This window comes from Bacillus rossius, chromosome 7 (assembly GCF_032445375.1).
Source record: "Bacillus rossius redtenbacheri isolate Brsri chromosome 7, Brsri_v3, whole genome shotgun sequence".
In the NCBI taxonomy this organism is placed as follows: Eukaryota; Metazoa; Arthropoda; class Insecta; order Phasmatodea; family Bacillidae; genus Bacillus; species Bacillus rossius.
The window spans coordinates 65,997,368-66,018,327 of NC_086335.1; the positions used below are offsets into that span (position 1 = coordinate 65,997,368).

The 20,960-nt window shown below is 39.5% G+C and overlaps 2 protein-coding genes across 2 annotated transcripts; both read left to right on the top strand.

The window, feature by feature from the left end:
- The first annotated feature begins 940 nt into the window (after nucleotides 1–940).
- Nucleotides 941–5,459, top strand: LOC134534241 (skin secretory protein xP2-like). Its single transcript, XM_063372526.1, has 3 exons — nucleotides 941–988; nucleotides 2,623–2,837; nucleotides 4,122–5,459. Exons 1-3 carry the CDS (start codon nucleotides 980–982, stop codon nucleotides 5,134–5,136), a joined length of 1,239 nt encoding a protein of 412 aa, XP_063228596.1. The 5' UTR covers nucleotides 941–979; the 3' UTR covers nucleotides 5,137–5,459.
- A 2,337-nt stretch (nucleotides 5,460–7,796) lies between these two features.
- Nucleotides 7,797–18,010, top strand: LOC134534242 (c-Myc-binding protein homolog). The gene is made up of 4 exons (XM_063372527.1): nucleotides 7,797–8,108; nucleotides 9,445–9,566; nucleotides 11,535–11,842; nucleotides 17,244–18,010. The coding sequence occupies exons 1-3, from the start codon at nucleotides 8,100–8,102 to the stop codon at nucleotides 11,812–11,814; spliced, it is 411 nt and encodes a 136-aa protein (XP_063228597.1). The 5' UTR covers nucleotides 7,797–8,099; the 3' UTR covers nucleotides 11,815–11,842; nucleotides 17,244–18,010.
- The last annotated feature ends 2,950 nt before the right edge of the window (nucleotides 18,011–20,960 follow it).

Genomic DNA, 20,960 nt, shown 5'->3' on the forward strand with positions numbered 1-20,960 from the left:
CTACTTGGCCAACTCTTGAATACTAATATATATATATATATATATATATATATATATATATATATATATATATATACAAATATATACATATACATACATATATAGGGTCTGTTTTGACCTGCGCCTGAGCTGGATAGTTTTCCGTCGACCCTGACCGCGCCGTCGGCTGGGGGGAAGCCTTCTTTTCACAGACGAGAGAGCCAAAACCCGAAGTTCCCCGAAGTTCATGTTTTTTTTTTTTCCGTATCTTTAATGTAGCTATCCTAACCAAATCAACCGTCCACAATGTTTTGAAGTGTTTATAATGTAGCTAACCTAACCTAATTGTCCATTAGTATTCTTTTATCAACACCGCCATATTTATTTACAATGAACAAAAAAAATCGAAGATGCACGATCGGTAGGGCCATGAAAATTTCGCGAAAAGATCCCGAGAGTAGCTGGAAGTTAAAACACTGTAGCATCGTCTGTGTTTCGTGATTGGGTGAGTTACTTTGAGGTGCATGTCGATTGTTACAACAACCAATCACACTAAATCAGCGCGGAAGCAAACTCGTCCTTAGTGGCTCGTGCAAACAAGGCAACGACTTCTCTCGCAGACGGCCGCCAATCACAAGGAAGAAACCGCTGGTGTGGGTATAATTTGTTGCAGTCTAGTAGGCGTTCAGATATTTTCGCGAAAATTTCCTACCCCTGACGATCGCTAGTTTGGGTCTCTCGTCTGTGAAGAGAAGGCTTCCCTCGGCTGTGGACGGCGGCAGCGGACGGCGACGGGAAAGCGGTCGGGGGATGGTCCCTGTTGCCCAACTCTCCTCCGCGAGTCGCGGCGATGCCCCTGGGAGGGGGAGAAGAAGGGGGGCCGTGTCCCCCACACGGGCAGATGCGCCCAGGGGTATAAGTACCAGGCCCGCAGCTCAGCGGGGCACATCCTCCCAGGACCTCCTGCCAGTCCCAGCACACGCCAGACGCATCGCCGACCATGAAGCTCGTGGGTATCTCAGGGGTCGACTCGTGTGCCGAGCACGGCTCGTGCTTCACCTCCGGCTAGACTCGCCTCCGCCCCGGCGGAGTCGCCGACCTGGTCGTTCCGGAGCTGACGTACCAACTGTGCGACGCTCCAAGGGACATCTTTGCTTATTTGGTCCAGGGGCGCAGCGGCGCAGGGGCGGGTCAACCCCGGGGGATCGACAAAATTACAAAAAAAAAATTACATTAAAAACTACCTTAAAATATTATTTCTTATAAGTATAATATTTAATACTTGTTCAATAAATAACGTTCACGTTTTACTAGAGAATAGTGTTCTTTAAAAATTTTAGAGTTGGTTATTCTGTACTAAATCTGACATTAGCTTTAAGATTCTTGCTCGCTATTTGTGTTTCAGTAGCAACGCGTGAGAAAAGTTATTTAAAACTTAAATTAATAAAAGGTTATCTTAGATCCACCATGAGCCAAGCTCAGCTCTCTGAAGCAGCCATCTTGTAATTTTAAAACAAAGAAGCGAAACGAACTGGTTTTGATGATACTATTTCTCAATTAGCAAAGAACAAATTAAGGGCATGTGGGAAGTTTTAAGTGCTATTATCCTTATAATTTTAAGATAAAACTTGTAACTATACGTGTCTTATCTTTACTTATTCTAATAGCTTCATTTTGGTGGAATAAGGGGTAGGGGTGAACAAGAAATTGTCCGCACCGGGTCCGACCTAACCTCTCTACGCAACTGATTAGGTCCTTTGAGCCCCTGAACTTGTGAAACGTGAGCAGTGAGGAAATGAGTAGGAGGAGGAAATGGGAGTACCCCGAGGAAACCTATCGGCCGACGTTTCTACAGTGCGATGATTCGGGTTTGGCCAAGACGGGATTGAACCTGGACCTCGGTGAGTGAGGTGAAATCGCTGCACCCCTGTGGTTATGGACCCATGGTGCAGGTTGCGCCACTTCATTCGCCTCGTAAGAAACGGAGATTATTTTACGAGACGCGAGATGTTACAAGATAGCGTCTTAGGGCTCGATTTCACACACCATATTTGGTTATTACAATTACTTTTTTTTGTCCTTTAAAATTATTTGAAAACTTTCTGGCTGAGTAAGAAGGGCTTTCTTGTTGCAAAGTTATGTTTATAAGTGGCATGTCTATGAGCAGGAGCACAAATCTGTAAGCTTCTCCGGGTTGGGGGGGGGGGGGAGAGAGGCAGAGAGTTCTGCGCAGGGGTTTTAACCTACACAAGTCATTCCTGCATGGGTGCGTGTGTTGGCCTGAATGCATGCAATAAGCTCACAACTTTAAAATATACAGAAAGTTACCCATAAAAAATTGTTTTGGCATGAAGCTGTTTCACAGTCACAATTTCGAAAGCGCAAGCGGGCCACCTCAGTGGCAGGCTTCTTAATTCCAGAGGGGTTGCCCCCCGCCCCCCGGGCCACCGGGGATCTACGCCCATGCTTATGTGAATGGTTTCCGGTATCGGGTATTTCGATAGTGACAAGGCATAGACCACGTACCGATCACACGTCTAGAGGATATCTTCCTCTCATAACATGACTGTTATCACATGTACGCCACTTGTTTGAGTGGAGTCCGCGTCGGGGAGTCAGCCCAGTGTCACGCCTGTGTTCCAGCTGGTGCTCGCCTGTCTGCTGGGGGTGTCGCTGGCGGCTCGCCTGGACAACACCTACCTGCCGCCGCCGGGGGCCGCCACGGCCGGGGGCTCCCCGGGCTCGCTCGCCGCCCCGGGGGCCACGGCAGCCGGGGGCGGCGCCCAGGCGCCGGGCCCGCAGATCCCCGTGCTCAAGTACGAGAATGTGAACAACGGCGACGGCAGCTACATGTTCAGGTGGGCACCCTCGCCTTTCTGTCGCGCTCGAGACCTGCGGGGGAACTCCGTGTGTGACTTGCGAGACAGTCGCTCAGCAGAACGCTGCGACGGTAGCGTAGCGTGCTGGATTCACTGGATCCATCAACACCAGCTCCCTCGAGCCTTACAAGACGGTTGAATTCCATGGGTGGATATTTTGTTTTCAACGTATAGTCGACACTGATACAAAATGGTTCTATAATGCGATATCAGGGTTAGCTGTACCTGATTATCGAACGTTAATTTAGTTTTAATGGGAATACAAAAAAAAATCAATATAAAAGTTGAGTCTTAATTCGACCAACAAACATCACCAGTAGGTTCAGCACGACAAAATAAGTTGAAAACCTCTATACAACTTATGGTCTAAAGTGCTTCCTGAGGCTTTTTAAACTTTTTTTGAAGAGTAAAAATGGCTAAAATGCAAGTGTTAGAATATAATATTTAGGAATGAAACACCCAGTACAGATTCTTGAAAGCACTCAAAGCACTTGTATTACACTTCTATGTTCATTTCTCCGTCATGTAATGATATGGGTACCGCTAAAATATCATAGTTGCCCTGTGCACGACGAGAAGCCTGCGCGACAGTTGAGAGTCTTGCACTTAGAGGCGATACCGTGCTGGAAGCACCAGCAAGTTTTGCACTTATCCCGCTTCACTAAAACAAATACGCCCTTGACTAGGTGGGTACCTTAACGATATAAAAGTAAGTCTACTACCAACCGACCTGTTTATTCAGAGGTTACAGCTTCTAGCTTGCGAGCCTCAGACCCTGGGTTCGATTCCCACCCGGACCGGGGGATTTTCCACTTGTAAAAATATACGAGTAGGTATCTTTTCTGGTTCAGGACTAGGATTGCTTTGGCCTTTCAATGCCATCTTGCAGGAGGTAATGGTAAATCATTGCAGAATCATGTTGCTCCACTGACTCCACTGCCAACTTTCCGTCGCTATGTCTGGGGGTCCGAAGCCACCTCTTGGCTGATCCCCCCAAAGTTACGCACTCCTTCCAAGAATTGTAGTGCTTACATTTCTATTGATTCGGGGACCACGATGACTGTGATCACTGAGGCGTCTCGCAGTACTTTGTTGGATCAGACAAATAGTTCTCGAGTTATGAAGTTTGAAAAAATAAAGTCTTATTTATAATGATGAAGTTGGCAATGGCAGTATGGATGCTTAGAAAGGTGTGCAGTTTGTCAGACAATCTCCAAGTAGCTAAAACAAGAAGTCGTTGAGGAATGTATTTTCTGTGCGTAGCTACGAGACGGCGAACGGCATCTCGCAGTCCGAGAGCGGATCGCTGAAGAATGCCGGCTCACCTGGCGCAGAGGCACTGGCAGTGCAGGGATCCTACTCGTACACCGACAACGAAGGCAACACCATTAAGCTCTCCTACACCGCCGACGAGAATGGCTTCCAGCCCCAGGGCGACCACCTCCCCACCCCGCCGCCCATTCCTGAGGCAATCCTCAAGTCACTGCAGCAGAACATGGCCGAGGAGGCAGCAGCAGCTAACAATGGAGCTCCTTCTGGAAGTCTTGATCAAGCAGGAAGTCCTGCCTTCGGTGGGGCTCCTTCCGGGGCATACAACGGAGTTCCATCTGGGACTCCTGCAAACAGCGGAGCTTCTTCTGGATATCCAGCTCCCTCCGGAAGTCCTGCTCAAGCCTCAGGTCCTGCCAGAGGTCCTGCATTCGGTGGGGCTCCTTCATACGGAGGAGCTCCTTCTGGGGCCCCAGCATACAGCGGAGCTCCTTCTGGAACTCCTGCATACAATGGAGCTTCTTCTGGTGCTCCTGCATATGGAGGAGCTCCCTCCAGAAGTCCTGCTCAAGCCTCAGGTCCTGCCAGAGGTCCTGCCAGAGGTCCTGCATTCGGTGGGGCTCCTTCATATGGAGGAGCTCCTTCTGGGGCCCCAGCATACAGCGGAGCTCCTTCTGGAACTCCTGCATACAATGGAGCTTCTATGGGTGCTTCTGCATATGGAGGAGCTTCCTCTGGAAGTCCTGCTCAAGCCTCAGGTCCTGTCAGAGGTCCTGCATTCGGTGGGGCTCCTTCATACGGAGGAGCTCCTTCTGGGGCCCCAGCATACAATGGAGCTCCTTCTGGAACTCCTGCATACAATGGAGCTTCTTCTGGTGCTCCTGCATATGGAGGAGCTCCGTCTGGAAGACCTTCTCAATCAGCAGGTCCTTCCTTTGGCGGGTCATCTGTTGGGCTGCCGAGCTTCTCGCCTCAGTCAGGATACTCTTACCCAAAACCTGGGAAATAACTCAACTGAGTTCTCCACACTGTCACATCTCATGAAGAAAACACCGCTATGCAGCATGGCTATGTCTGTGCGAATCTGGTAACGACAGAATAAGGCCTACCTGTTGTAACATATATTATACCGCTACAACAATAGTTATGTGCTCGTGATATTTATTTGTACAGACTAAAACCCTTTAAAGTTCATTTTTATACATCAATTTTTAAGATATCGAATTTTTATTCTGTATTAAGTTAATTACTGCAAAAGTAACACATATATAAATATGTTCTGTTCATTATTTTCGTTATTTTCCTGTAAGACATGATATTATAGTGAAGTAAATTGAATAAGCTAAGATATTTTTGTATGATATTTTTAAAAATGTATTATTTTGAAATACCTAAATGTAGGTATATAGTTTATAACAATTTGTATATATATTTTAATAAAAATAATCTCAATTTGACGAATTTGTTTTCATTTTTGGATAAATGCAACTTTCTACAATAAATCCATATCATTCATAAACATTTTGTATTACCTTATCATAATTCTGTTTTACCATAATATAGATTCACTGCACTACCCGGCGTTGCCCGGGTTGAGCCCAAGCCCAAGCCCAAGATATAGACAGTAATTATCTTCTTAATTTGAACATCGAGTGTGCAAAATAATTTCTATCACTGGCAGAACCCGGCAGATGTTGTTCTGCCAGTGTATATTTATTTACCTCTGTATGTATTCTAGAATCTATAAAGCACTGTAGAAAAAAGTGTACAAATGAAAGGTTACTAATACTGAAAAGGATCCATTACTACTGATATCTACATTTTTATTAATCCATGTATATATAAATGGATGTTATATCTGAGGTTGATAAACTCCGACACCATTTGACCGAAAGCAATAACACAAATCTATCCGAAATGAAAATATTGAAATCCTAGAAAACCGCAAGGCAATATTATGACGGACACACCAAACAATAGCATTTGTTGAAGTTCATAACTCAAGTATTAATAGCGCCGTTAGTTCGCTAGATGCCGCGAGCTCCACTAAGCGAAAGTATCTCACCAAGGATAAGGATAAAAAGTTGCCAAACCTTACTATGTGACCATGTGGTGGACATAGAGAAATGACACACATTCACTGTTTGGATGTGTATGGCCCACGGCCTATGATTTTCTGTTATAAAAATGAATTTACCTATGGTGATCGGTTGGACGGTATAGAATTTGATGTGCTGCAGCGGCATCTAGTGGAAAGATATAATAAATGGATAGGTAGCATATAAACTCCATAGGACAGCATCCATCCCCTAAAATTGCCCGACCTGGACCAAAGCTGGTCTCCAGGGATGCCAACTTCCAGTGCACAACCGGAAGTTATATAACACAAAACGAATCAAATTAAAATTATGCCTTCATCAGTCTATATCTGCGTTACCTGAAAAAAAAAATATATCCTCGACACATTCCGCATCATCCATCTTTATTTTTAAGGTGCTGCTAGTAAATGTTGCATAACACACTGACATCTGACCACTGTTATGCGGATGTGGACACTCTCCCATAACGAAATCACAGAATAAATATATTTATTCTGTGACGAAATGCACATATGACAGAACTGAGATCCGGTATTTGATACCATGGAGGTAGGTAGTGAGGGAGTTGGTGTGTACAATCTTTGCTATGTTAATACTTCAAGTCAAAATGAGAAAGATCGTTACCTCACTTTCTTACCTGTATAGCAAACGTTTTTTTTTTTTTTTAAATAATGAAGTTTAACTCTAATTTCTTGCCGTTATAGTTATTGTTATTATGTTAGTGTAGCAATATTCACTACATTATGGCATTTTTACGATTCTTCCTAGCAAGTTCTAAACAAGTTATTAAACAATTTTATAGCATATTAGCTATCATTCAGCTACGATTTGTTTTGCTTTATAATTGTTAACCAGTTGACTTTAACTTCAGAACAGACACCCACTCCATAGATTAATACCTCCATGGTTGATTAGTGCCCAGGGCAGTACGAGGGCAAGAAAACCCGATCACTGAATCACTATTTAGCTCGCAGCCGACCTCCGTAGCGTAGTCGGATGCACACCGGCTTACGGTGCGAGGGGTTCTGGGTTCGAGTCCCGGGTAAGGCATGGATGTTTATTTTCAGTAAGAGATATGATTGCTACGAAATGATAAAGATTGGAATGATTTAGTTCTGGTTGTGGGCGAAAGCCGTTAACCATTCAAACAATTTAAAAAAAAAAAAATTTAGCTCGCATCAACAGCTATTCAGCCTTCCTTAGTTTGTATTACTACCAAAGAATTTTACTAAACCACCAAAATCTTTACACTGATTTTGAAAGAATTTGTTTAACTTTTTGTTCATTATTTGTAATAAAAAAAAAGAACACATTTCCATGACAATGGGTAAATTCCAACGTATTTCAATTTACATAAGTTTAAAAATGCTGTGATGTTTATAAGTCCTGTACCTTAAAAAAACTTTAATAAGTGGGATACTGTGGTGTATTATTTCAACAAAATAACAAATAAAATACCTAATAAATATTTCATAGTTTTACATGATACAACTAACTGTGGTAAAATTTAGAAACTATTTACAATATATATATTTGGCTACGTTCTTTCATCTTTATTTTTCTATTTCCGTTGATTTTCAGTTGTTCGATTGTCGGTTGTTTGCGTCTCTTCTTGAACTTAGAAATGATAAATTTAATGGCATGACATTCTTTCAAGAAAACATTTTTAATTTTTCGGCATGAAGACAAGGCATTCACTTTATGGTTTACCCAATTGACGATTTAACAGAATTTGGAAACTGCCAATAAGTATAATAAGTAGGAACTAATCTCAACAATCCAAAAGTTGACGTTCGTATATTTGAAAAAAAAGGAATAAATTTTTGTGATAGAGACTGCATGTGAAGTTCGTTTAGAAGATAATAACTTAGCGATGGCTCGTGTAAGTATATTAAATTCATTGCACCTGTTTTAATTTTTTAATTTTTCTTTTGCATTTGCTCAAGTTGCATACGTTACTTTTTATCTAATCAGTATTAACTTTTATACGTTATTATTTACACATTTTATTTTAATTGCTTTCTTTGTGAATATTTCTTATTGAGAAAACTAAAGTTTAGTAAAAACTTTATTTTAGTATGACAAGTTATAATAGGCATATTGTCCTATTAAAATTAGCATTAATTACTACTGATAATTTGGACAGTTAATTGGCTTGAATATAAATTATAAGGGAGTATAATTCAATTCTTTTTTATTGCAAATTAATTGGAAGATACAGAGGAAATAATATTTGTGTTAACTGTCTCTAAATGTGGTATGGTACATTAAGTTATATAAGTATACTACATGAAGATATGTTATAAAATTATCTACTCAATTCTGCATTAATAGGAATTAAGCTTAACTGAAAATTTTGTAATTTTAAAAACAGTCATGTTTGTCAACTTCCAATTAAAATCAATTTAATAGACACAGTATCATATCTTCATGTCGTTTTGCTTCAGATTAGTAGAAATGCTCTGTAATTAAATAAAAGTGCTTATTAAACTAAAGTGGTAAGTGGGAGTATAGGGGTTTTTCAAAAAAAAAATACTAAGTTGGGGTAATTTTTAGTAGTTGCAGCTTCTGCATGGAAAACATGTTAATTTTTTTGTTCTATATTCCCCCCTCCTCCTCACAAATCGTTTCCTTATTTTGCTTCCTGGTTAACAAGTATAGTGAATGCAGAGTGATGCCCATTTACCTGTATACCCGTATCTTTTTATTTTTAATAATTTAGTATTAAAAAAACGACAAAAAGATCAAAGATCTTAGGTGGACGATGTACCCTACATGCTTGTTTAGCTCATGCCCTGAGAACTTGTATAGTGCAGAGTTGTGTTTTAAAAAGAGAAAAAATGTTTGATTTCAAAAAAGTATATAGGTTTAAAAAAAAATTTCGAAATTTTTTATTTATTTTTTTATTTTTTTTGTAATGAAGATACCTTTCTCTGAAAGATAGCATGTAAATTCAAACACCAATTTTAAAAATAATTACAACTTGAGTTGATTACTCTTGACTACCTATGTCTCATCAATTTTTAATATGAAAAAGTTTAAAGCGACTGTAATATACCTAATTATATGTCATAAAATTTATTTTTATAGAAAATTTATGTAACTTAATGGTGTAGGTTATCATATGTGCTGTTTTTTTTTTTTTCTTTGTCAGTTGAGAATATAAAACACTATGCATGAGCATTACTGCATTTACACTGGTATCTCTGCAATTTCAGCCAGTTGATGGGAAGAGAGAAGAGTTCAGGAAGTATTTGGAAAAAACGGGCGTAATAGATGCCTTAACAAAAGTGTTGGTCTCCCTTTACGAAGAGGAATCAAAACCAGATGATGCACTTAGGTATCCTTAAAAATATGTACTTTTTTTTTTTTTTTTTCAGCATTTCATATTGGACTGTAGTAGTTTGAAAGTTTAAATGAAACTAGGTTTGTAAATCAATTTTATTTCCACTCTTACCATTCACACTTTAGCATACAGTCGGTTTATTCCTTTAGTGAGATTGTTTCATTTTCTCCTAACTGTTGGTTAAAAAACTGCACTTTGTTTCCATTAGATTTATTGAGTGTAACATCTCATCGATGAGGTTGTTAGAGACGAATTGGGGATGGAGCATGGAGTTTTGACTGAGTGAATTTGGAAAAGGGAGGGGGGGGGGGACTTATGGCTCATGGTAATGTCACCCATGTTTCCCACCTGTGAAATATCTGAGTTTGAACACGGAAGTCGAACCCTGATCACCTTGGTGGGAAATGAGCAAACCAACCATTTAATGGCGGTGGCTCCGTGTTCCCGTTAAAGACAAGGTTAACAGCACTGGGCACAGGGTGGCACTGTCCTTGGAAGGGACTTTCAGAGGCGGAGCCAAAGAATATTGGGATGTAACTCATCACTCCCTCCTTTCCCTGAAATTCCATGGAAGAGGTACTTTCGCTTTTTGAATCACTTCTCAAGTAAGCTACCAATTAATTTTTTAATTTGCGATTTGTGTTATTTTTACTTAGATTAGTCGTAAATTAAACTTTTCATTGGTAGACATTCGACCAGTGAATACACTCAGGAACTAAAAGAAACAGAAAATCAGCCCACGAGTGTCACTACATCTCCCACACAGGACTCACTAGATGGTGCCAATCTAGTACAGTGAATTAAAAAACCTGGGTAATGGAGCTTCTCTTAAAAGTTTGTGGAAATAAAAAGTATTGTCCTCTTGGTTTTGTCATGTTTGGTGCTATTGATTGGTAAAGGTGATAACAGTGTAATAAAAAAAGGTTTGTTAGAGAAGGGGTCAATTGGGTACAGATGGATTCAGTTGTTTGGAGGTGTGTTAAGTATGATTTTTGATCTGTTAATACTTTCAAGTTTTAATCAAAACAAGTTTTGTAAAGGGCGGAGATTTTGTGAGTGTTAAAACACTGGAGGTTGGTAGTAATGAGAGCGTGAAGGTCACTCAGGTGAGAGAGATCATGTTGATGTATGTCAAGAGAGACTATGGTGTAAATAAATGAGGTTTTACACAAAATCACATTTACTTTTACAAACTGTGACATGCAAATTTTATTGGACATAAATTCTAACCTATGCTGCAATCCTGTTGTAATGTGTATAATGTAACTTTCAGGCTTATTGAAAATACATTTTTGTCATTACACTGGAGAATCTATAAATACAAGCTATTTTGGTTTTAATCATTAAGTAAATTTGGTAAAATCTTCAGGTAATAGTGCAAAAAAAAAAATTTAATAATTTTTGTTCAAATATTTTGATAATATTTATCAAGGAATAATTATAAGATATCTTGAGTCAGAAAAAGTCAAGATATTCTGTTTACGAGTTTTGCCACGCAATTTGGTTAGGCTGTGAGAAATTTGTTTCTATGCTATGTCCAGTAGGAAGTGTAATCTCATAGTTGGTATCATCTGGTGGCAATTTTTCTGTAAATGATTAATGATTGGACTTTTCTGTGATATTTACTTCTGTGGAAACTAGGCCCACGTTGGTTGACTGGTCAGATCTCTCGGCTCTCACCAGGACAGACCAGGTTATGTTCCCTGCAGTCAAACTGGGATGTTTTGCTAGTAGGAAACGTGGTGTTATGTTGCTTGCGCTGATGGGTTTTTGTCAAGGTACTCCCCGATTTCACCTATCCGTCGATCCCATCGACGTTCAATTTTCATCTCATCGCCTCACTTCGTTTTTGTGACCTCATGCTGATTAATTAGACTTTGGTATCCAGCGGGCAGAAATGCTGCTGAAGCTGGCTTGTAGCAGGCGTGAGGCAGGTGTTCTGTGTGTGTGGGGCCGCGGCAGCTACATCCTGAAGAGCCTGTGCGACTCGTCGGCGGTGAAGGCGGAGGTGGACGGGCTGAAGGCCCAGCTGGCGGAGAGCGCGGCCAAGAACAAGGAGCTGAGGGTGGAGATAGCCAAGCTGAAGGGCGAGGAGCCGCCCGCGGACGACGAGCCGGCTCCCGCCGAGGCTCCCGCCGAGGCCCCCGCGGAGGCCCCCGCCGACGGTGAGGCCCCCGCGGAGCCCCCCGCCGACGCACCGCCCGAGGAGGCACCGGCCGCCGAAGAACCCCCGGCCGAATAGCCTGCGCACTAGACTCTTTCCTTCCAAGGTGGGAAACAGTTACTTGAATTTCGTAGTATTATTTATTTCATCTCTTTTAACTCTAATCGGTTAACAGGGACCGAATTTAAGAGAGAGAGCTAGAATGTACAACAAATAGTGCTAGAATTACAAATAGAGGTATTGCTTTCATAATCATAACACTACTGTACAGTAAGTGTATGATTGCTGGGACTGTACGACAATGATGCAACTGGTGACGTGTGTTAGAAATTTTTATATATATATATATATACACACACACACACACACACACACACACACACACACACGCACATACAGTAGACTCCCGATTATCCGGGGTAATGACTGGCAAGGGGCCCACGGATAATCAAAAAACACGGTTAAAGCAATGACGGGGGGAAAATTGATTTCATTAAAAAAATTGTATCCCGACTGTCGATACAAACACTATAACACCTGCCCCTCATAGTAACGTCCAAATTCGTTTCAGGAAAACATTGCACTAATAATAAAACAGCAATTAAACAACATATATTTATATTACAAAAAAAATTTTTGAACAGATTAAATTTAAATTTAAAAAAATCACGAAACGTGTTGTTTACATAATATGGCTAGGCATTCCTAAGCAGGCGCTAAAAACATTTAAGTTACAAAATAACAATGCTTTTAATATACAAGTTATATTTGATTTCTATAGGATTTCAAAATAACATAAAAACTTGAGTGTGTTGTATTATAACACACAATTATTTAACCTGTTAACGTAATTCCCGACTGTTGTTTACAAAGTGTGTTACTGCCTTGATAAGCCACTAGCGCAGCCTGTTATGTCTGAGTTAAACTAACCCTGAAAGCTTCTGGTTTTTCTCACCAGAGCTGCTACTTCGAGGGGCGGGTGTATATTATGTACATCGTATGTACGTACATTATGTACACTTACCTGAATATGTACATCAATGCAGCATTTTCTAGCTTGATTCACAACAAACATTATTTTAATACATGCGTAATAGGTACTAAAGTGTTCCACGTAATTTACAAAAAAAAACAATTGCAATGCATACCACAAAAACATTGTATTTTACCGTCACCACCACAGTTACACCGCAGTAAAAAAGTCTTTTAATGACGTCTGCTTCTTGGATTCATTTTCTTTTTTACGAATATTGGAAAGAATTCTCAGTAAAACCATTTTGTCCGTAAGGAGGCTATGTTCGTCCGTGTCCAGGTAGTCGAGAAGTCCTTCGGCATAATTGTGCGCGAGGGTGTGCGACACTTTTACAGGCTGTTCACCTTCACTCTCGCTTCCAGTTTCTTCCTCTTTCTCTTCCCCTTAGATTTTCTGAACGATGTCATCAGTTAGTGCAGCAAAACCAGGCTGGTTTGCATCACATTCAAACCATTCTACAATGTCTTGCTCACGTACTTGCTCGCCGCCTGATACATCATTAGCAAGTTGCGCTAAATGTGCAGCTGGAATTACCATTTCGTCATTAGCGAAACCTAGGAAATCATCTTCATTATCTGAAATAATTTTTCTCCATGATTTTACTAGCGTTGATGGTTTTACTCGATCCCATGCTGCAGCAATTTCGTAAATAGCATCCAGAACACTTTAGTTTTTCCAAAATGATTTTAAATCATTTCCTTCATCAATGTGTTTCTGGAGCAAAACGATAAATTCGTTTCAAGGTAGAAATCACACCTTGATCCATTGGCTGGATTAGTGCGGTGACATTTGGTGGCAAATATTCGACGAATATTTCACCATTATCTGATTTCAGTACGGCTGCATTTGGGTGAGAGGGGGCGTTATATAGCACAGGCACTGCTCTTTCTGGCAACCCTTTGCTTCTCAGAAATTCACTGACTGCTGGTACAAATGTTTTATCAAACCACTCCTTAAATATGACTCTATCCATTCATGCTCCCTTCTGGTTGAAATACTTTACTGGCAAGTTATTCAAGTCAGCTCTTGCACCTGTGAAAGATTCAGGCTTTTTTTGCCTTTCCTATGACAGCTAATTTTAGCTTGTGTGTTCCAGACGCATTTGCGCAACACATAACTGTCAATCTTTCTTTACTAGCCTTATGGCCTGGTGCTCTCTGTTCACTCTCAGATGCTAGTGTTCTTGTAGGTAGACATTTCCAGTATAGCCCGGTTTCATCGGCATTGTAAATTTGATCTGGAGTTAAATTTTCTCTTTCAATTACTTCCTGAAACTCACCGCGAAATGCATCTGCAGCTGTTTGATCCCCACTTAACTTTTCACCTTGAATACTAATTTCGCGAATTCCATGACGATTTTTGAATCTAGTTAGCCATCCCGAAGATGCATCGAAATTCTCTTCCAGACCCAGATTTTCAAAAAAGAACTTTGCTTGTGTACTGCAAATTATGCCCGACACCGGGATCCCTTGAGCCCGTTGTTGATTAAACCATTCTACCATGGCCTTATCCAGATCTTGATATATATGGATTCCTTCATGGTTTTACGTTTCTCCAAACCACTTGTACAGTCTGATGTGGATGCAAAATTAAACAGTTCATCCTTTTTTTTTCGTATGTCATGCTCAGTTTGTTCCCCAATGCCATATTCTTGGGACAGCTGTTTTGTACTTCTTCCTTTTTCTAGCTGATCAATAATTTTTAATTTTTTTTTTAATGTCGAGTACCACTCGTTTGCGTTTATTAGACGTTACTGTCAAAATATTACTACAGAAAACAATACCACACAAAGCAACGGCGCGAGCCAGTATCAGTCGCGTGAGTCACGCAGCAGCGGCGCCGCGTCTGCGCTAATCTGAGCCCGGTTCACAAGGTCGCGTGGAACACGTGCGCACACGGTTAACAGGGGTGCGTTTATGATTGCTCCTGCTGTTTTGAAGTTCATGACGCATATTAATACTTACCATCTATGCATGTACCATGTTTGGCAGCATTATTCATCGAGAATCGCAGCATAAAATGCTCAGTCACATCAATAGATTACAAATATAAAAAAAAAGTCAAAAAATTATTTTGGTTTTTATGGTTTATGGAAGTGAAATATGGCACAGTTAATCCACAAACCGGATAATCCGCACCCGGATAATCAGGAGTCTACTGTATATATATTGGCAGCTTGTCATTTATTGTGCCTTTGGAATGAACATATTCAATCAAATAAATAGTTGACTTTTGATTATCTCCGGGCAGAGTGTCCACTTACTCAGTAGTGGAACTTATTGAACTGTGTTATTTAATTTTTGAGATATCGCAAGAAAAATAGAAAAATTAAGAATATTTATTGAAAATTATTTTGCTTGCTAACTAATTTATTATAGACGTTGTATTGTCACTACTCTTAAACGGTACATCTCGGCCATGTTAAACAGTATAAATAGGAAGTTATAATAGTCGGAGAGCTCGCAACAAATTTCGAGAAGGTCCTTTCGGCAAAATGAAATTGCGAAAAAATGTAATTTCATCAATTGGCGAAACCAAGATTGCAAGTCTGGTAGAGAGTTTTGCGGTTATTCTGCTACTGCGCAGCATATAACATTCGCAAAAAATATATTTTCGACACTTAATTTTTTTTTTTTTTTTTTTTTTTTTTAAAGAATTTTAAAAAATCCCAGTTTTTTTGTCGGTAATAAAATATTACCAGGCCCTTTTAAATATATTTTATGAAAATTACCAAAAAATATAATTTTGGCAATCTGGAATTTTATTCACATATTTATTCAGTAATTTTGATAATACCTGCAAATCGCCAGACGGATAGAGCGGTTTTAAACAACTCCCATACTCGTATAAAGTACACAAATGTATAAGACAAAAAAGTCTTATGCATAGCTATAGGTGCGACCAGGATAGCTTATTGAATTTTTTTTGTATCTTTTTTAAAGTTTATTGCTCTAGGATTTAGCATGTGTGTATGCGAATATATGAACATGTAAATATCTGTGAATGTGGTTTAAATTGTTTTGCATTAGTGTAGTAATAATGTTTATAGTAGCTACTAATTTTAAGGTTACGTACAGATAAATCATGATGAATAAACAACTTTTAAATTGTTAATTGTAAAAAAAGTGTGTTGGTAAGGTCATTGTTTTTCATGAAGACCAATTGTAAAAGTGCAAACATTTTGTGCAAGTGCGCAGTAGCAAAATAACAGCACACACTCTGCCAGACTTGCAAGCCTGGTTTCGCCAATTGACGAAATTACATTTTTTCGCAATTTCATTTTGCCGAAAGGATCTTCCCGAAAATTGTCGCGAGCTCTTTAACTATAAATTATTTAAAATGGCAGTAAAGATGCTTTAGAACAACTCCAGCAAAACTTCTGGTGCTACCACCTGCCTAGTAGGCAGTTGAGTTACCAGCATGCTACATTGTGGCACAAGTTGTAAAGCCCCGGTCTTCCCCTGCGAGTAGAGGTGATGTGGCTGTCTGCAGTCTCTTTCAGGCTTGCCTAATTTATCGATAACCACATGCAAGGCAACCACAGCTGCAGGTAACGGCCTGAGTTGCACACCCTTGCACGTCATCAGTCACACGTTGTATATGGAGTGAGGTAAGACATTAGACTGCCGTTCTAGAATACCAGGTTCGGTTTTCCATGATTTCCTTAAATCACTCCAGGCATATGCATTCCATAGGCCACTTTGTCACTAACAACTTCGCTGTCTATGAGTTCTTGAAAGTCAAGGAAGTTTCAATTGGTCAAAATCAGGGAATTAATTTGAAATCTGGGAAAAGTCATGGATGTCCCCAGTGATAGTAATTTGAGGAAAAATGCCGTTCTCTAGTCTGTAATTTTTTAATGGTGTTTTATTGCATAATCATTCACACTACAAAATTAGATAAACAAGGTTCCGTTTGAAATAAAGTGTGGAGAGAACTCAGCCATCTGTGGAGATGGTGTAGCATTTTAATGACCATCACAAGTGTAAGTTTATGACTTGCATCACATGAACGTAAACTAAGCAAATTATATCTGCGATTTTGGGCAGTCCACAGTGTAGCTTCCCTCTGTTAGCATGGGAGTTCAGTAACATGAAAACTCCACCAAATAAAGTTGGGAATAGGTTCATTAAATATGTGAAATCTTGAGTCTGGAGAAGCAATTTAAAACATAGTTCATTCATTCCTGTAAAGTCCTTGCTGTAAGAGATATAGAATATGAATTATTGATCAGCTTATCAATTTATGTGAATCTACTCTAATTTGTTATGGACTTGTTTAAAAGTTACTCAGGCAATGTTCTAGTTATGTATATTATTTATAGTTTGGTGGTAATGATTTATTGATAGCTGTACCACTTGATCAATAGATTTGTACTTGTAGAATTATGGACAAAACTTGGAAGTCTTGTGCATGTTGTTTTTTATTTTATCATTTTTATAGAATATTTTGTAAATATTATTATTTTTTGCAGATGCTCATCCCAAATTTGTTTGCAAATCTGGCTGCTACTACTTACATAGAATAATGAACACGTGTGAAATAACACTCAATATAATGGCGGATGCAAGTGATCCTAAATAAAGAGGTTGTGTTTTATATTTTAATAACATCAGATGTGTGAAGAATTTTGCTGGCAAAATTATAATTTTATGTTCCTAATTTGATTAGCGAAAACTATCTGTAAAATAGTGTGTTTGTAAGGAAAGAGTAATTTATTGAACTCTTCTGTTTTCATTCTCCGGTGCATAAAAAAAAGTTAAACCATTTTGTTTGTGTGGTTATTGTTTTTTATTTGTGTTCTTTGATAGTAATGTAAATATTTATTCAATATTGTGCCTTCATTACCCAAAGATAAGAAAAATAGTATTAGAAGATATAGAATAGAAAAGATTGAAGTGTTATTTTGTAAAATTATTTAATATTTATACAAAGAGAACTTGTTACTTAACTGTAGTTACAACATTAATATTTGAAAAGAGTGGACACTCTTTAGTTGTGTGACTTGATATTTAAAGTAAGTTTTGACATTGAAATAGGCAAAAATGGCTTAATTTTAATTGAAACTTTTAATATTCTAAATGAGTACTTATTAATGTGTCCATTGTGCACAAAATAATTTTTAGATATATCAACCTGTTTAAAAAATGTTTTTGTTTAATCTTGCCCAGTTTTACTTTATAGGTGCTAGTTGAAGAGGATTGTAATTTAGGTGCAATAAATTTGTTTGTTGATTTCTGAGGTTTTTTTTTACTGTTTCTTGTTTGTTGCATGTATTATTAAAATTGTATTTTAGCTAGTAATGTCATCTTACCATCACAAAATGAATTGTATCTTTGGACATTACTTTGAGCAAGTTGCAAGCCTGTGTTATTCTGTGTACGGTAGAATTCCGATTACCCGGGTGTGAGTTATCCACTTTCACCATGCCGTATTCCTTTTCCATAAATTACAAACATAAAAATTAATTTTTGATAATTATTTTTTATTTTTGTGATTTATTAATGTGACAGTATTTTATGCTGTGATTCAAGACAAAATATATTCTGCCATACATAGTAAGTGTTAGTATGCATCATGAACTCTGGAACTGCTACAGTAAATTATAAATGCACTCTATAAGCCATGCGCATTTGTGTTCCTGAACTGTGCTCAAAATGGCGCCAGCACGTAACTCACGAAAGCGATAACTGGCGTTTCAAATCAATCGCATAGCGCAGTATTGTTTTGTGTTATTATCTTTACACATTAATATCTAATAATAAACGCAAATGAGTGGTACTTGACATTACACAAAAATTAAAAATTGTCGACCAGCTAGAGAAAGGAAGAAATATAAAACAGCTGTCCAAAGAAAATGACATTGGAGAACGAACTACGTGAGATATAAGTGGTCTGCAGAAACACAAAAATTCCTGAGGCAACCCACATATCAAGACTGGACATGGCCATGGTAGAATGGTTTAATATTTTGTTTTAGTTTTTTTTTAACTGACTTCTTGCTTTATTATAAAATTTGTGAATTGAAAAGTAGTGTTTACAGATTGCTGGTCATTGGGAAAATATTTAAAAAAAATTTACTAACACTATGCACAGAGGTTATCTTCATTAACTAATATTAACACACAAGAATCCGATTGTGAACAGATTTCGCATAGCTCATGTGCATCTACTGCTGTGCACTTCTTTTTTTTTTAATGTGAACCCATACTTTATCTTATATACATTTTCTTGTTCAGCATATGATTGCCAACTATTCTGTGTGTAATTTGTTATATTAAAACAAAGTCTGAATAGAAAAGAAATTCAAGTCTGCCAGTTTTCTCTTTTTTTCTTTCTTTCTTCTTCAACTTTATAATCTCCTAATTGTCACTTTCAAAAGTCTCAGAAAATTTACAATAAATTACTTTCTGACTTCACTGACTATAAGGTCTGGCAATTTCGTATCCTTGGCATGATACAGCTGCTTAGTGACACCGCAAGGGACGGCTTGTGAAGTAATGGCGCTAGTAGTCAACACACGGGGTTTAACATTGGAGTTTTGTTTTTTGTATGATTGAATATTATTCGTAAGTTCACGTTTGTAAAACGTTTACCGAACATGAGTTCACATTTCTTTATGAGCTTCGTATGTGTTAAATGCTGATGCGGGCTGGTTTCCCCTGGAAGTGTGGAGACGTGGCAGACGTCTTGGTAGTGCTGCTGGTTGGTGTTGCCCGACGCCAGCCCTTTTTTTGGGAAGAACAGCCTCCTGCAGGGAGGCAGGTCGCGGACTGTTCAGCCCGCGCAGCTCACGATGGACGTTATCCGTGCTGGAGAATGTACGGGTGCAGACTAGCCTGAACTAGTTGGCCCACACTCTGGCCTGTGGACAGGCCTCTACTAGAGGACTCACTATGTCACTATTTGGGATGGGAATATGGCTATACAGGAATATGAGTACCTACTCAACAAGCTCAGTCTCAACATCTTTAATTGTGGCGCTCGTGTGCGCTAGCAAGTACACGCCACATGAACACTGGCAAATGTCACGGCCGGCAGGCATCCATGCCGTAAACTTGACTTGGATGATTAAACACAAAATGGCGTAAGGCTCACGAAAGGCACAATGGCGGCTTGACTACCGCATGGCATATACAAGATGACACTTCCACCCGCTCAATATGCGCGGAAAGTGGAAACACTGTTAATAAAAGAGCTGCTATTCCATGTTCGATAGCTGTAAAAAAAAATAACATTATTGAACCTTGATGGGATATGTTCCAAAAGAACTACCGTCGGCCGGGGTCTCGGGTTCGAGTCCCGCGGCGAGTCTTAAGGGGCTGGTGGTGCTTTATGGTGTGTTTTTCCGGGAGGGTGCCAGGTTAGCTCGTATGTCTAACCAATGGGGTGGGTCGATCGGCCCCAGCGTGCTTCCCTAGACTCGGTGGCTGTATCTTAAGGGTGGTATTAACTGCTAGTAGATAATGGTGACACTCCCTGTTCAGCATAAGGTGGCTGGTGCCTAACTACAGATGTAATACACGCACTGGAACTGAAAACGTGTGGTACACAGATTTATTAACGGACATAATTGGGTACACGATATTGCACGACACTACTCTTGGTTGATAATTTGGACATAATTGATACACAATATTACACGACACTACTCTTGATTAATTATGATTGTCTCTCCCTAAGGCAGTCCGTTAGAGGGGGGAGTTCGTTGGTTGTCCTGGAGTCGGTCAGGTCCGTAAAGTGACTGACCTTAAGGTGGCCCTTGGCCTTAAGGCAGGAATTACGACGGCCGGGTTAAGCCCTGCACCGTTAAAACCAACCCGGGGTCGCGTGGGGAATTGACGTTACAAAGGATTTGGTTCATGACTATATTTACCAGAGTGAAGAATCGGTGAGTTACTAAATTGAAGGTTCCCCACGGAACGAACACACGAACACATCCACCCCGGGCCGCCAGCTGATCTGGACTGCCGGATGGAGCAGTCGCGTGGGGAGGGGGGGGGGGGCAGTTCCGCCGCGCGCCAAACCACGAGTGAAGAAAAGATAATACCGTTATTCGGTTTTTAATTGAAAACTCACTTGTTAATTGTACATGACCCTTTTTTGAATATTAATGCTGACATTAAATGAAGGTTTTATGAAATATTGATTAAAGCTTTATTTTAAGAAATTGAACAAATATTATTTTAAA